The 16,538-nt window shown below is 31.1% G+C and overlaps 1 protein-coding gene across 1 annotated transcript in view; it reads left to right on the top strand.

The window, feature by feature from the left end:
• The window catches only part of Phm (Peptidylglycine-alpha-hydroxylating monooxygenase), a 31,650-nt gene that overhangs the window by 9,436 nt on the left and 5,676 nt on the right, over positions 1 to 16,538 (top strand). Inside the window, exons 2-7 of the mRNA XM_088274607.1 lie at positions 6,923 to 6,980; positions 8,253 to 8,340; positions 11,749 to 11,827; positions 12,325 to 12,451; positions 14,442 to 14,490; positions 15,709 to 15,854. Coding sequence (XP_088130733.1) covers positions 6,923 to 6,980; positions 8,253 to 8,340; positions 11,749 to 11,827; positions 12,325 to 12,451; positions 14,442 to 14,490; positions 15,709 to 15,854 — 547 coding nt within the window. The remainder of the gene's footprint in view (positions 1 to 6,922; positions 6,981 to 8,252; positions 8,341 to 11,748; positions 11,828 to 12,324; positions 12,452 to 14,441; positions 14,491 to 15,708; positions 15,855 to 16,538) is intronic.

Raw genomic sequence — 16,538 nt, 5'->3', positions numbered from 1 at the left:
GCGGTCCTTTTTTCGTTGCGTTAGTACATAGTTTTTTCTCTGTGTTGAAATATTTATATTGTTGGGTCATTTAATGATTCTTTATTATTCTTCAAATCTTTACCGGCACCCGATGGTGCATAGGGCATTGAATCATAAAAACGCAGTGTTATTTTGGTCGTTAACGCATGAAGGAAAGGTGATCAGCCTTCCGCTCAAGGCACCAGTCCAAGATGATATTAAATAAATATTATAGTGAAAAATCACTTGTATTTATTTGACGCCCCTCCTGGGAATCGAACCCGGGACCTCCAGCACGGTAGCCAAGCGTGCTGACCATTACACTACGGAGGCATTCAATGATTACTATTATTAAAATATTTATTTTGTACCCCAATGGATATGATTCTGGATACCTGATTCTTTTGAATTGTTTGTTGCTGAAGAACACATTTTTTCGTATCTCAAAGTACTGTTTAATTTTTATTTTATTTATTAATTATGATTCTATTTGATATTGATCAAAATATTAAAATCACGAAACTCTCCGAATAAGAATCTAATGTGTGATTGACAATGTATACGTAATTTGAAGATTCACATAAAAAAATACCCATCACAAAAAGTGTGGCTAAAATATCATAAGGCAGTTTAAAAGTGTTGCCATTAATTTCTACAAGTTTTGTCATTGGTAAAGTCAGACTTTAACTTCTTTTGTAATCATTAATCAAAAGTCATTTTGTTGAATTATTTCCACAATTTTATCGACCAATATAATATCAAAACATAACATATCATCCTTTTTTTAATTTATAAAAAAAGACTATTATCTCTTCATGATAAAGGAATAGTTATTTTGTTTGTTTACTTATAAATACATTTTATCTATTAAAATAAACAATCAGAGAGAGAGATGTGAAAGGCTTGTATGACGTAGAGACTGGGAATACCGATTTTGTTATCATATCATAACTATGAATCGGGAAATATGTAAATGAGATGTGATGAGGGATTTTTCTTCAACCTTGAAGCAAAACCCCTAAAACTTTATGCGTGTATATTATCTACCAAATAAATATGAATAACATCGTTTTATATTCGTTTACTTACGTTATTACATGTTTTACCAACTCGTAAAATTTGCAAACTCGCGTTTTACGTAGGTACTCGTTTCATGCAAATTGAATTGAGGATTTTTAGATGCCTAAAGGCTTACAAAATATATTTTACTTTCTTTGAAATTGAATATTTAAAATGCTTTTTTCAATATTCAATTTACCATCGGCTCAATTCATTTTAGCAGCAAAATGGTGTATACGGTTGTATACTTTATTTTATTTTTATTTTTAATTATTTATTTGGCAGTCACTTTACTAATTTTATGAAACGAGAATTCATTTTACTTTATCCTCATTTCAGTGTTTTTTGAAACATTTCGAACTCCGCTGAAAAATAAAGTTTAATTTGAAATACGTAAATGGATTCTTGTGTAGGTACTTACACAAACACTTACACACACATATGTGTAAATATATATTTATGTCCACTACCGTGGTGTAATGGTTAGCGTGTTTAGCAACCAAGCTGGAGGTCCCAGGTACAATTTCCAGGGGGGGGTAAAAATAAATATTGTTGATTTTACACTCTAATATTCATTGAATATTACCCTGGATTGGTACCTGAAGCGGAGGGCTGATCACCTTTCCTTCATGTAAATAATGTTCAATATAATACTGGATGAATACGCAATTTGCACAATATGCAGTGCTCTATGCACTATATATAAATATATACATATATATATATATATATATATATATATATATATATATATATATATATATATATATATATATATATATATATATATATATATATATATATATATATATATATATATATATATATATATATATATATATATATATATATATATATATATATATATATATATATATATATATATATTCTTTTTTTTTCTAAACTTACTGATCATTTACCATATTTCTACAGGTTGTTACTCCTTTTTCTAGGGGTTACTATAGCCAGGTGTGATTTTTTACCTGTGAATATACTTTGCGTGTGTTGTAGTATTGTTTTTTACTGACGGAGAAACGGGTATATCGACTAATTAGGCATACATAAAAAATCTGTAAATTATTTGTCATATTAACCATTTAAGTATGGTGCATACATCGCTCACTCCTTTCAAGAACGTCATAAATAAAAAATCGACGATTTTCAGTTGTGCATGTTTTCGGAATGCCCAGAAAATGTACTATATCCCAGCAAAAGAGGCATATTTTTAACTTAATATTTACCCGCTACAGGGCAGAATGTGTTGTTTTTGCATTTTGAAGAAAAGGTATTGTTAAATTATTTTTTTTAAATATACTTGATATTTTTCAAATGGAGAAAAAACCTTCAGGTTTTACTTAAAAATATGTGTTGCAAAGTAAAAAGTGGCTTGATATTTATTTTTAATACATTGTATTATATTTTTAAACTTTAAAAACGTTCTCCTGAAAAATCAAGTTTTTTGATTTATGACGTTCTTGAAAGGAGTGAGCGACATGTAAAAAATAAATTTCATTTCAATACGTAATTTCAAAACTTAATTATAAAAGACTAAGCTATTTCAATGAGTATCGATTGATTTTCCCTTCATTATGGTTCGTTGAATATTAATTAATTAATTAAGTGCTTCTAACATACCTTTGTCACCGAAGTGTATTGATTTTCTGTTCGGAAAACTAATTGCAAAAAGATAAGCTTCTCTTATCATACGTCATTCGCAATTACGAAGAATTTGCGTCATTCGGGAAAATAATATCTACGCAGCCACTCGAACGAACAGAATGAAATAAAATGAGCTTTTGACGTTTCTCTCGAAAATAATGAGATATTTGTATACCATATGGGAAAGATACAGAGTAGGATACGTGAAAATAATAATATAATGTGATAGTTAGTTTTTTTTAAAATTTAAATATATAATACAATGTATTAAAAATAAATATCAAGCCACTTATTGAACTTTTTACTGTGCAACAGATCTTTTTAGGTAAAACTTGAAGGTTTTTTCGCCATTTGAAAAATATATACTGTATTTAAAAAAATATTTAAACAATACCTTTTCTTCAAAATGCAAAAACAACACTTTCTGTCCTGTAGCGGGTAAATATTAAGTTAAAAATATGCCCCTTTTGCTGGGATATAGTACATATGACATATGCATACATAACGCTGGTATATGGTGAAAAAAAAACTCTTAAAAAATGGTATCTAAATCGTCAACATTTTCATATTCGAAAAAGACATCCATGATTCTGGCTATACACTATACGCGATGTGTGCAGTGGCGTGCACTGGGCTTTTAATCAGAGTAGGCAGTAGGGTTGGGTAAGAATAAGGCATAGTAGGCACTGCTTGTGTTTCTATATGGAACGCGAGTAATCCAGGGTAGGCACTGATTTTCTGCCTATATAGAATGTACGCGACTGCATGTGTGTATACATTTGTATGTATACAGCCACGCGTTGGTGAAGGAAATAAAAAAGTAAATACACATATAAATTTAATTTCATAATGCTTGTGGGTATACTATATTTTAGCAGCTGCCAAGAAGTACGCTGTCCGCCATGAGCAATGATTACATTTTCCCAAACTAACACACACACACACATATATATATATATATATATATATATATATATATATATATATATATATATATATATATATATATATATAATTTATTTTTATTAAGGCCGAATATTCGCCTACCGTACTTACATTTTATTACTGAAATTTCGAAAAAAATGTCACAGCTGCCTTATAGCTCGGAGCACATAAATTACACGTGCCTTAGAAAAATAATTACATTTTCAAATTCTTCTAAAAGGTCTAAAAATAATTTCAACTAACGTTTTCTACCCTCGCGTTTAATTTGTAGCCCGGCTTTATTAATTGATTACGTCGTTATGCTTTAAATTTAATTATTTTTTCATCTTTAAAAGGTAATAAATACAATTTCCCCCGAATAACTCAATTTGTACCGTCGAATATTCGAGCTGATGGAATTTTTTTATTTGATTGAATTTTCACTCAAGGGCCATCTTATGTAAATTTATTCATAGTACACCATTTTGTGACCTTTTACAAAATGCTGGTAGCTAATAATTTTATTTCGTGAAAAGAATTACAAATATTCCTTCATTCTAAATCTACATATTGTTTTCATTTGTTTTTAAGTCTGAAAAATTGCCGTTCAGATGCTATTAATGTTTTCCTGTACGGAACACGACATAATATTACTATCAACTTTATAAAAAACTTTATTTTAAAAGCTAAATGTTGGGCGGATAAGAGTAATGTGGACCTAGGTTTTTAAGCACTTGTGAAGTTAGCATTCAATTCAAATGCTTTTATTACGATTTTAAACGAAAAATACACATGAGTCCTCATAACCTCATTTTTGACTATCGCTACCTATTCGCACTAAGTATATAAATATCTTTTTTATATTAATGAATTGTGCGGTTACGATAGCCGCAATTATTGGCAATTATTCACAGCGCTGTTACGTCACATCCGGTTCGCTTTTCCTGTCACTTTTTTTTTTATCATTCCTGTCTCTCTTGTCACATTAGCACCGGCCATAAATCACGTTGGTAAACTCCAACTCTACGAAAATAAAGTTCCTAATGAAGTAGAGCCCAATCAGAACTTTCTTGAACGTGTGGGCTTTCAAATTATGAGCTTTTTTAGTAAAATACTTTTTAAGTCATTCTTTGAAAATCGCTGGACATTAACGCGATTTTTTTACGAAACTGCCATAGATTTACGTAAATGAAGTATCAAAACTTCCAAATATAGATATGTATTTCTTCTTTTTAATGGCTTTTCATCCTTCTAGAGTGTTCTAGCCATAGACATGTATAAAAAAAAACTACAATTTTAATAAACAGTTCTTTCATTTGATTTCCTCATTATTCGGCTAAACACAACCGTTGATTGATATTAATTGGTCTGAAATAATATACAATAATATATTTTAATACCAAATGAAGCAATACGTGTTTATTTGCTAGATCGACACTAAATGTTTTATACTAATCTTTATGTTTCTGTGGTTAACTATGATTGACTTGTTTAATGTATATCTTTTAAAGTTTTGTTTTACATATGTTGCTGTTGTCAACCCAAATATAAAAAAGGGTACAAATAAAGAAATGAGCTGCCAATGCGTACGTAAGTCAAAACAGATTGGGAACCGCTGAGTTTATGTGTTATGCTTCTTATTCCCCAAGAGACACACTGGTATTTGTTTTTTTATGTTCCAAATCACTGGTTTCAAAACTTTTTTGTCCCAGTGCCACCTTGGAAACTAGTGATGATTTATCAACGCCTCCTTATTGCTATTAACATCGTAATACGTCAATAATTGAACGGTAATTCGGATGCATCCGTTATTTAAAAAATGTATTATTCAAATTTGTATCCGATTAGGAAAAATGGCGTAGCAATAAAAAACACTTACCAAATGTTCGTTCGCTTGCCACAAATCGACTCTTGGACTTCCAACGCGCCCTAAACCTCTCCAGCGCCTTTAGGGGACGATATTACCTACATACTTTGGGAATATCTGCTCTAAACCAACGATTTAGCCAAACGCCTAGAAAGTCCCATTTTGTAATTTATTACAGATTTATTGTAAATTTACACGCAAGTACATATAACTATAATAATATGGTGATGTTTCATGTGTTGTGAGTCGGATAAATAATTAATTTTGAATCATGCTTGATGCTTTTGTATCCAGCTGAGTAAATGAAGTACTTGTGTAATTTAAATAAATCAACTTGTTATAATAGAATACTTTGAATAGAGACATTTTCCAGTTTGTTTGCCCTCCAAATACATCAGTATGTTATAATTATTAAGAGCAATCCATTTTTCAAATCTAAAATATTTATTATATATGTCAGTATATCGCAGCAGTGTTTCTAAAATATTAATAACGTGTCGGTACAGTATGACAGTGTTTCTCAATATTTATAATGCATATTATTATGATTTTTGCATCTAATCAAAGATGAAGAAGAATATGGAAGTCTGGGCATTTACGGGGCTGACGACCGTCATCGGCTGGTTTAAGTGATCACTTTACACACGTGTAACATTCACCAATTCTACCTTACCTACATTATTGACAACCACACCATTCAAATTCTTGGAAGTTCTATATATATGAACCCATTTTGAAACATTGTTCTTGAATCACTAGAACTTCACTAGAGACATCTATTGGTGAGATGAAAATAAGCTTTTTATTGAGCAGAAACTCTTTTATTAGTATGTGAGGTCCGAATCCTGGATTATAATCACACACATGAGAAATGCTAGAAAATAACATTTTCATTTTTATCATTTTATAATAGCTTATAATTTGATCAGATAATTTATTTACAACATTTTGAGAGTAAATAAATAATTGGAGATAATCCAGATTTGTGAAAAAGTATTTGGACACACTCAAAATGTTGTAAATTTATAATGCATGTCGGTATATGGTATTTCTTAAACATTCATGATGTATGTATGTAAATGTTTTATAGTGGTGGTTTTTAAATATATAAATAGCTCTTTTATACTTATGTGCTTCTTTTAATGACTTAACGGATAATGGAAGCAGGTTATAAACTTGTTGTTGTTGTATAATTAATCAAAGTTCAATAATCAGATGTGTTTCTGTGTTTTGGATCTTATAGTTCTATGTACGTTTCCATAAAGTGTTCTTTTTACATAATAAATGTCTGTTTTCATTAAGGTTTTGAATTTTAAAGGTTAAAAAAGTATATATTTGGGGTGTTTAACTCTGGCCATTAGACTCATTCTCATATATTTTTCGGCTATTTAACATTTTAATCTTTATTTCTAGGATGAACTGTACCTCTGCACTCCAATCAAGGTGGACCCAAGAACAAACTACTTCATTGGTAATTATTTTCACATTTATTTCAACATCAAATTTCAAATAATAATAATAATTTTATGTTTACCTATTTACTGACACATGAATTGGTACTTGACATCTTCAACAAGTAGTGTGTTTGTATTTCAACATACTTGTATCGTAAATTTCATACATCATAAATTATTTCAAACTTGCTTTCTTCTTTCCATAACTTATTTCATCTGAATTTAGAATATGACCACAGGGTACGTATTTTGAAAATATAGTCGAACCTTGATATAAGAGAACCCAAGGGACTGGAACAACTTTCTGTTATAAAGATGTCATGCTTTTTTTACTGAGTGGTAAAATGACGATTGATGGAAATCTCTTTCAAAGATGTTTCTCTTGTGTACAGGTCCTTTATATCGAGGTTTGACTGCATCCCTTAAATTTAGTTTTTTTTAAAACTAACAGTTTTAAATGTAATTCAGTGTCGGGTTGTGGTCCCGTGGTTAGTGTCGCGGACTCTTGAGTCAGAGTTTCTCGGTTCGAACCCACTCTACCACAATTTGATACCTATTTCTAACAATGAACCGCTTAGGCTCACAGAAATAATATGAAATTGAAGTATTTTTGTTAATAATAAAAACACAAATATTTATCATTTTATGTTTTAAAAAAATAATATAATTTTCATACACTGGCCATTAAACATTAAAAAACATTGGGACAAAGTCCTCATAATTCCATCTGAATTTTTAATACAATGCCTTTTTTTTTCAATTACATTTTTTAAGTAAATAGCACATAATGATAAAAATATGCGGTGAATAGTAGTATTGAATATATTAGAATACATAATTGCAAATGCAGGAAAACTTATCAATTTAATTTTTTTTTACAACAATAAAAAATTCATTTCACGGGAAAGAAACTAATCTTTAATAATTATTTATTTATTATAAATAATGCTAAGAGGTAATTTTTTCCCTAAATAATCACTTGCCATAAGAAAATAATAACTTACATAAACTCCAACTTTGGCATAATTTTTTTTGTCAAGTTCCTAATTAAAATAAAGTTTTACAAAATAAACACCATGTATCTCAATTTTATTTTTACCAAACAGTTTGCCACTTGTTCCAACACATTAATATAATAACTATGCACTCATCTCTAAACCAATGCAATGTGTTTGTAATAATTACAGACATTAATTCTCAGGGTGATGAAGAGATATAGCTCTGTAATTAGATGCGTGGCGCGGCAAACTCGTCATGCAAACTGCAATTAAAATGTAAATTACTTCTAGTGGGATTCGAGCCTAACGCAACAATGAACACCGCCCATCACATGCTGTTGTATGGGTGCACTAGCCCAGGTTCAGAGAAACCCGTGTGGTAAGTTACTTATATATTCATTCAAACCCTTTTCCGCACTCCAATGGTGCATAGGGCACTGCATTATAAACACAGTGTTATCTTGATAGTTAACACACGAAGGAAAGGTGATCAGCCTTCCGCTTCAGGTACCAGTCCAGGGTAATATTGAATAAATATTAGAGTGAAAAAAATCACTTATATTTATTTATACTTATACTTATATATACAGTATATAGTATTGTCAAGTGCTTCTTCTTCAAACCCTCATCCGCACCCGATGGTGGATAGGGCAATGCATCATATGAACGTAGTGCTATCTTGATCGTTAATACATGAAGGAAAGGTACTGATCATATTTAATATGTACTGCCCATTTCGCCTGCCCATCACTTAAAACCCATTTAATTTCTTCTTACCTTTATCCGCATCCAATGGTGCATAGGGCACTGTATCAAATTGACGCAGTGTTATCTTGTTTGTTACTTACATGAAAGCAAGGTGATCCCTCCTCTGCTTCAGGTACCAGTCCAGGGTAATATTGAATAAATATTATAGTGAAAAAATCACTTACATTTATTTGACCCCCCCTTGGGAATCGAACCCGGGACCTCTAGTACAGTAGCCGAGTGTGCTGACCATTACACTACGGAGGAGGACAAAACATGGCTTGAGATTATACATACGAGTATGAGAAAGTTTGGAAGGTTAAAAAAACCTTGCTTACTTCAACCATAGATGTCGCTGACGAAGTAACATGTAGTTAATTTATTCAATTCATACATAAATACATTTTTCTCAAATTTGGGTAACATAGTGAATCATGGGTAGAATGGTGAATGTTACACAGTGAAAGTGATTACTTAAGCCGGCTAATGACAGGTCGCAAGCCCAGTAAATATCCAGACTTCCATATTCCCACCTAAAAAAGACTTGTTTATCTATGTCGAGATATCAATAAATGACTCCAACGGCAGAAAGTCATCTTACTAGTGAATTGTGAGTAAGTAATTCCCCGAACTTTGGATAGAATTAATTAATTTAAACATACATATTCAAGTGGGGATATGCAAAAAGTATATTTCTGTTGTTATGCTGGTATTGTTCTATGGTAATTATTTATTCAACAAATGTGGCTTAGTGCTTACGTACATACGAGTATGTTACGTACATAGAAGTAGCAGAAAAACTATTGAAAAAACATTCACCATAAAACCGAAGACACATTCTCTGCCATGTAAAATGTAATCAAATTGTTACTGCCGTATTATTAGGATTTATTGGGCTGTTTGGATGGTTCACCCATACAGTTTTTTCTGTGATTTATTTTCTTGTTTGTGCCACATTTTATTATCCAGGTTATCCAATAATTTATATTACTATCCAAGAATAGATATTGTTTTTATCCTTTGCTCAATGGTTGTAGGTTTTATTACCTTATTTTTGATATCTCTATAAATAAATTCTATTTTCACTTCTTGCGTAATTATCTTGAACGTACAGTGTAAATTTAACAAGTCAACATTTGATGTTTACCTTGCAGATGATACATTTAAGTTATTTATTGATACGGTACTGCAGGTCCCGGGTTTGATTCCCAGGAGGGGGGGTGAAAATAAATACTAGTGATTTTTATACTCTAATATTTATTTAATACTACATTGGACTGGTCCCTGAAGTATTGTCTTACCTTCATGTAAGTAACGATCAAGATAACACTGCATCAATGCGATGCAGTGCCCTATGCACCGTTGGGTGCGGATAAGGGTTAGAAGAAAATGGGCAGTATGTACATATCAAATATGATCAGTAACTAGATATGTCTACCATAAAGTAATAAGATGTAATGAAAAACTTATAAATTTTATCATGTAAAGTAATCCTCATGTGAAATGGTAACACATACGTATTATATTTGCTCTTCTGTATACCACTTGTTACAAATACCTTCACTAAGAGTTGCTAAACTGTACACCTACCTAGAATATTCCAGGATGTTGGAAATGGTCGGTAAATCTTCTTCAGAACTGTTTGTGACATTGCAAATACATGTGTTTTTATTTGCTCAATGCTGTGTTTTATTTACTCACATGTCTGAAAAGTCACTGAACATCTTCATGATATGGAAAATGATAGAGCAACATGCTCTTTTGAAATGCCTGCGGTATTGGGATTGTCTAATGTCAGATATGAACACATAATTATATTCATATTATCCATATTTTAACGAAATATATCTTTCATTTGAGTTCTGTTAAAATTTGACTAAACAATATTTTTACTTCATACAAAGTTTAAGTTAATTTTTTACAAATCGCTTAGACCATTAGTGAATTTAATTTATATTTGAGCACTAACTTTGTGATTTTCCATTTTATTATTTAAATGTAACTTTGTTTTGTCCGCCTCCGTAGTGTAATGGTCAGCACGCTCGGCTACCGTTCTGGAGGTCCCGGGTTCGATTCCCAAGGGGGGTAAAATAAATATAACTGATTTTTTCACTGTCATATTTATTCAATATTACCCTGGACTAGTACCTGAAGCGGAGGGCTGATCACCTTTCCTTCATGTGTAAACGATCAAGATAACACTGCGTTAATATGATACAGTGCCCTATGCACCATCGGGGTGCGGATAAGGGGTTTATTATTATTATTATTGTTTTAAAATCACTATAAATATTTTATTTTAACATAATTGTAATGTCTACCAGTTTCGGAGCTAACCGCTTCTTTATCAAGACTGATTAATACTCTTAGTATTAATCAGTCTTGATAAAGAAGCAGTTAGCTTCGAAACCGGTAGACATTATAATTATGTTATAATAAAATTATTAGTGAATTACTTGCTATTTGTTAGTGCAGGTCTAAGCTAAGCCACTTTCATTTAAGATTCCATAATTTCGGTTAAATAGCGGTCTTGAAACTGAATGGAATTAACCCACTATGACGCCTTGCATTTAAATGAAGGTTAAGTGTAATTTTATTACCCGCTATGATGCAGGGGTAATACAAACTTATCGAGTGCCTAGGTTTAATTTCTAACTGGGTTCGATTTCCAAGTGATCATAATTAATCAGATATTTTTTTAAATTTTTATATGTAACATATCCTGGATAAACTTTTTTTTTATCAATTTTATTGGTTCTCAAAGGAAGTGATATCTTTAGATAGAAATAGCTTTCCCGTCCTAAGTGTAGTAATTGTGTCAATTAGTGCACAAATTTGACTGTGTATTACATATTTAAAGCTCTCAAATGTACTTGACAATTTGATATCAAAACTTACGCCGGAAAGAAATAGAAACGGAGAAAAAATAACAAATACTGTTCAATCGGGTAACCGAAAAAGTAGCAGTTTCCCATTAGTCACATCTCTACAGTCTAAAGCTTAACGAGAGGTAATATATTTTATATATTTATTTTTTCAGGAATTGCGGTGAAATGCAGAAATCCGAGGGTGCTAATGAATACACCACTCAGGCCAGCCCGTGTGGAGAAGGTTCTCAGGTAGAAAAATTAACCATATTAAAAATTTAATTTCGGAATATTTGTTAAACCTAGATTACGGGACATTCGTAAAATTTACGATGGACATCCAATCTGTGGAGAGCACGGAGGCAACACATGTGAATAATGTAGTGAAAACTAACATGTATCTGAATTTCTTTACCAATATTTTATATTTGTATTTTATAATAAAGTTCTCAAAAAACATGTTTGCCACTTATTTTTTTAATGGTTTTTGTAAACGTTTTTTGATAAAATGTAAATTTTTCTTATCATCGTACATTTTACTATGGTCCCATATCAAGGTACATTGAAACAAGTCGCGTTATACTTTCTATATTATTCATAACTTCATATGAAATCTGTAAACTATTAAAATTTTATCGCCTCTTATTTTAAAGCCTTGTATAACAATTGTAGATATGGTTCGAGAATAATTTATGAATTTATAGTATTTACATAAATATTTTATGATTATTTTGAGCTTATATTTACAGATCATATACGCCTGGGCTAGGGATGCTCCGACATTAACATTGCCCGAAGGCGTTGGGTTCCAAGTTGGGGGAGACTCTCCCATTCAGTACTTGGTACTCCAAGTTCACTATATGCACCGATTCCCCGGTAAGATATCAATAACTGTGAGAATAATTTTAAAATTATGTTTATGAAAAAATTCTCACATAAATTACGCTATGTACATTATACGCACTACTTAAAGTAAACAAAATAACCCTTTTCCGTGCAGGTGTTTTAGGTGTTCAAATGAGTTGATACATACATTTATTCTCAAGTTTAACATATGTTTAAAATATCATAACAAGCGTATTTAGCTATTCTAAGTTTTCATTCAAATTGAACCATTATTGGTACTTTCTTTATGAGAAACATAAAAAATCTTTAATTACGTATCTGTCTTTCATAATGAATTATTTTAACATGTTCAATATGTATAAAATAATGTCATAAATTCGAGAATATTTCTGTTGTTATGCTGGTATTGTTTTATGGTAATTATTTATTCAATTATGTCCGCCTTCGTAGTGTAATGGTCAGCTCGCTCGGCTACCGTTCTGGAGGTCCCGGGTTCGATTCCCAAGGGGGGTAAAATAAAAATATAAGTTATTTTTTCACTGTAATATTTATTCAATATTACCCTGGACTGGTACATGAAGCGGAGGGCTGATCACCTTTCCTTCACGTGTAAACGATCAAGATAACACTGCGTTTATATAAAAAATCTTTAATTACGTATCTGTATTTCATAATGAATTATTTTAACATGTTCAATATGTATAAAATAATGTCATAAATTCGAGAATTTTCGAAAACCCATAACTTTGTTCAAAATCATTTTTTTCTTTTTAAACATCATAAATATGTTATTTCTTCGTGTTTTCTAAACACGTAAAACTATGTCTGCAATGTTATGGTGGCAATATTCGTATGGAAACAGGACCTGTGTTCGATGCACAGAATGTTTTAAAACAATATTCTCTGATGTGTGGTAGAAGGATGTATGATAGATATTTGAATAACAAAATAAGGAAAGAATGCAAAGCTGAGATAAGTATTACCAATAAAATTAAGAGGTGTGTCAAGATGGTTTAGACACATGGAACGAATGAGTGAGGAAAGTACAGTAAAACAAATATATTACACAAATTCATTTGCAAAGGCGAATGCTAGGAAGGCTGAGGAAGACTTGACATTATCAAGTATAATTAATACTTGGGCTTGGACAGCTCTGGAGTCTTAATCGTCCATGGGTGTGTATGAGGAGATGCATGAATATGGAAGAGGCGAAGAATGTTTTCAAAGATAGAGTGGTGGGCCATTTTATCCTCCTGCCTCGGCCTGCCTCTGGGGCGTGATGGTTAGTTGAAATACATATTACGGTACTTTCTTAAAAATTTTTATATGTGCAAAGCTGAAGTGACATTGAAAAATGGTAAATTCAACCATTACTTAGTTATGAAGCAAGTATGTTATTAATTCACATACATTCTTTAAGCGTGCACCATTTTTTTGGTTAAATCTCTATGCTTGTGGCTTGTTATCGATTCACCTTTGTTCAGATTAGTAATTACTAGTATGGTGCTACATGTATTACATACACACATATTTCGGTATATGTAGATCAGTTAAAGATCTCTTTTATAAGTATATAAAACACCATTGTTTGTTGGTTACGTTTGAATTGTTTTATCAGCTGTCCTACTACAATTAATAAAAAAACTATTTGTCTTGTCAAGTATACTGAGAATTAAAAAGAAATGATCTTATAAAACTATCAGTGTGACGATTTTGACGTCAGTGTATTTATCACACGTTGAGAGTGTGACTTGTAAGGTTCGTTTAATGTGTGAAAGAGAAGTTAGTTAAAAAGAATGACAGAAAATAGATACGGAAAATGATAACAATAATATGAAACAATTATATATCACAAAAAATATAAATAAAAGTAGGGTATTACTTTTGAGAGATATGAGATTTTAATTTTTTGACATTTTCATAGGTATTGTTTTAAATTCCCCTGGTACAGTCCATAGATTCAATCCTAGCTTACTGTGCATGTACAAATTTAACTTAAATCCAATCTTTGTTATTACAGCTGGAATAACTGACAATTCAGGTGTTTTCCTTCATTATACAGAAAAGCCGTAAGTACACATTGTATTATAAGACTGATATTCTACATAATGCATACTATTGAATGACAATGTTACTAGCCTTCTCGTTTAAACTTAGACATTTCAATGTTTGTTGTAAATACTTGAGAAGTAATTATCATAATAATAAACACATTTGATATGATAAATAAACAAGTTGGTTAGATACAACAACAATGTCTATTTTTATTCAATTAAATATTTCTAATGTATACATTATTGTGTCTTGTCAATTGAATTATGTGTCCGTCTCTGTAGTGTAATGGTTAATGGTGTGCTTTTAGCTGCTGTGCTGGAGGCCCCGGGTTCAATTTCCTGGGGAGAGAAAATTATATATTTAAATTGTGAAAATGCATTTTTGTTGTTGTTAAAAACCATATAGCATGTAAATGCAAATATAGATATATTTTGATTTATTTTTTCATTCCTAATTTTTAATCTTTATATATTAAATATAATTTATGAAGAAAAAGAAGATTAAACAAATACATGTAAAATAAGTATGACATAAATTAAAAAATAATAATATTGGAGCAGTTATCACCTGGCGTAGTGATATTTATCTAGAGGAATCTGGCATCATTACGTCATAACATATTGTTAGGCTTGTTGTGTTAGTTTTGTGTAAAATTTCTTGCAAACAAGAGTGACCAAGAAGGGGCTCAAGGAGGGGATCTTGTAGGAGCTCCTTGCTTATTATTTTTGCTGTTCATTTTTAAATACACATTAATGGATCAAAGTTATACCTCATATTTCTTTAAAGATTTTAATGAGAATATTACCAAACGTCTTAGTTCTAGTTATTGTCATTTTTTGTATTATGTTTTATATCGAATATTATATTACAGTAGTTAGTAGTAATTTTTTTATTATTATATATTCAATGTAGACGTATATAGATTAAATTGTTTTGTTGATTGTCTTTGAAATTTTCAAAAAAAAAAATATGAATATGGTTGCATTCGCTTTGAGTTCTTTGGCACATGGTTTTTGAGTGCAGGTAATTACCTGCTATAGAAAATTATGATTTTAACTAGGTAAGAGTCATATGGAGGGAGGGTTAGCCTCTCTCTTATTTGTGTGAAATGCTCAGTTCAAGGTCAAACTTAAAAAAAAAACAATTATATTGCCGTTTACCAATGATGTTGGCAAAAAACTATATTGGCAGACTTTATAAATATAATTATTTATGTTTTGTTTTCGTTACAGGCTCAACAAGTTAGCTGGAGTGATTCTGCTCGGCAGCAGTGGCGCCATTGCTCCCATGAAGCTGGAGCATATGGAAACATCTTGTAAAGTCAACGAAAACAAAATTATTTATCCCTTCGCTTACAGGACTCATACACATAACTTGGGTAAGAAATTATATTCAAAATATTTTATAATTTACTAGTGTGCTTATGTGATTTGGAGTTTATATATGTGTCGCCTACTTTCAAAATCCGCCAGATCCTATTTTATAAGATTTAAAAATAAATACTCTATCTAAATGCCAATTGTGGATTCAATTGTTTATAATATTTTCATACTTCAAACCCTACTAAAAAATACTTAAAAATAGTGTTGTAATTCAAATTTTGCTATATTTATGAAACTTGCTTTCTGACCCATATCGGCCAATCAAAGAGCGAGGATAGGTCAAAAATTAAGATGACGTCGTTATCGGCTTGTGTCTCGTGTTTTTTTTAATTACTGAAAAAAAAATCCAAAAAATGGGAAAATTCTCTATTTCATAATATTTTATCTATAGGTGGACAAATCTTTGAAACATATATGTTACCCGGAGAATTTTGCATTTTTTGTAAAATCGACTTACATGGATCTGGCGGATTTTGAAATTAGGCGACACATATGTAAAAACAGAAGTTGAGCAGGCAATTTCCGACTGAAATCGAAGAATATGGTCTACCAGACGCTATTACATCCTATATCAGTTTCTTTTGCAATTCTTAGGACTTGATTCAGATGGCCTTATAATGGCTCATGGGTGATTCAGAATGGCTCATGGATGACTCAGAATAACTGTCAGGCAATAGTGA

Source organism: Brachycentrus maculatus, unplaced genomic scaffold, assembly GCF_059751285.1.
Source record: "Brachycentrus maculatus isolate JH-2025_06_01 unplaced genomic scaffold, ASM5975128v1 h1tg000004l, whole genome shotgun sequence".
Classification (NCBI taxonomy): domain Eukaryota; kingdom Metazoa; phylum Arthropoda; class Insecta; order Trichoptera; family Brachycentridae; genus Brachycentrus; species Brachycentrus maculatus.
Note: the sequence above shows the minus strand (reverse complement) of the source record. Positions and strands in the feature narration are given on the sequence as shown.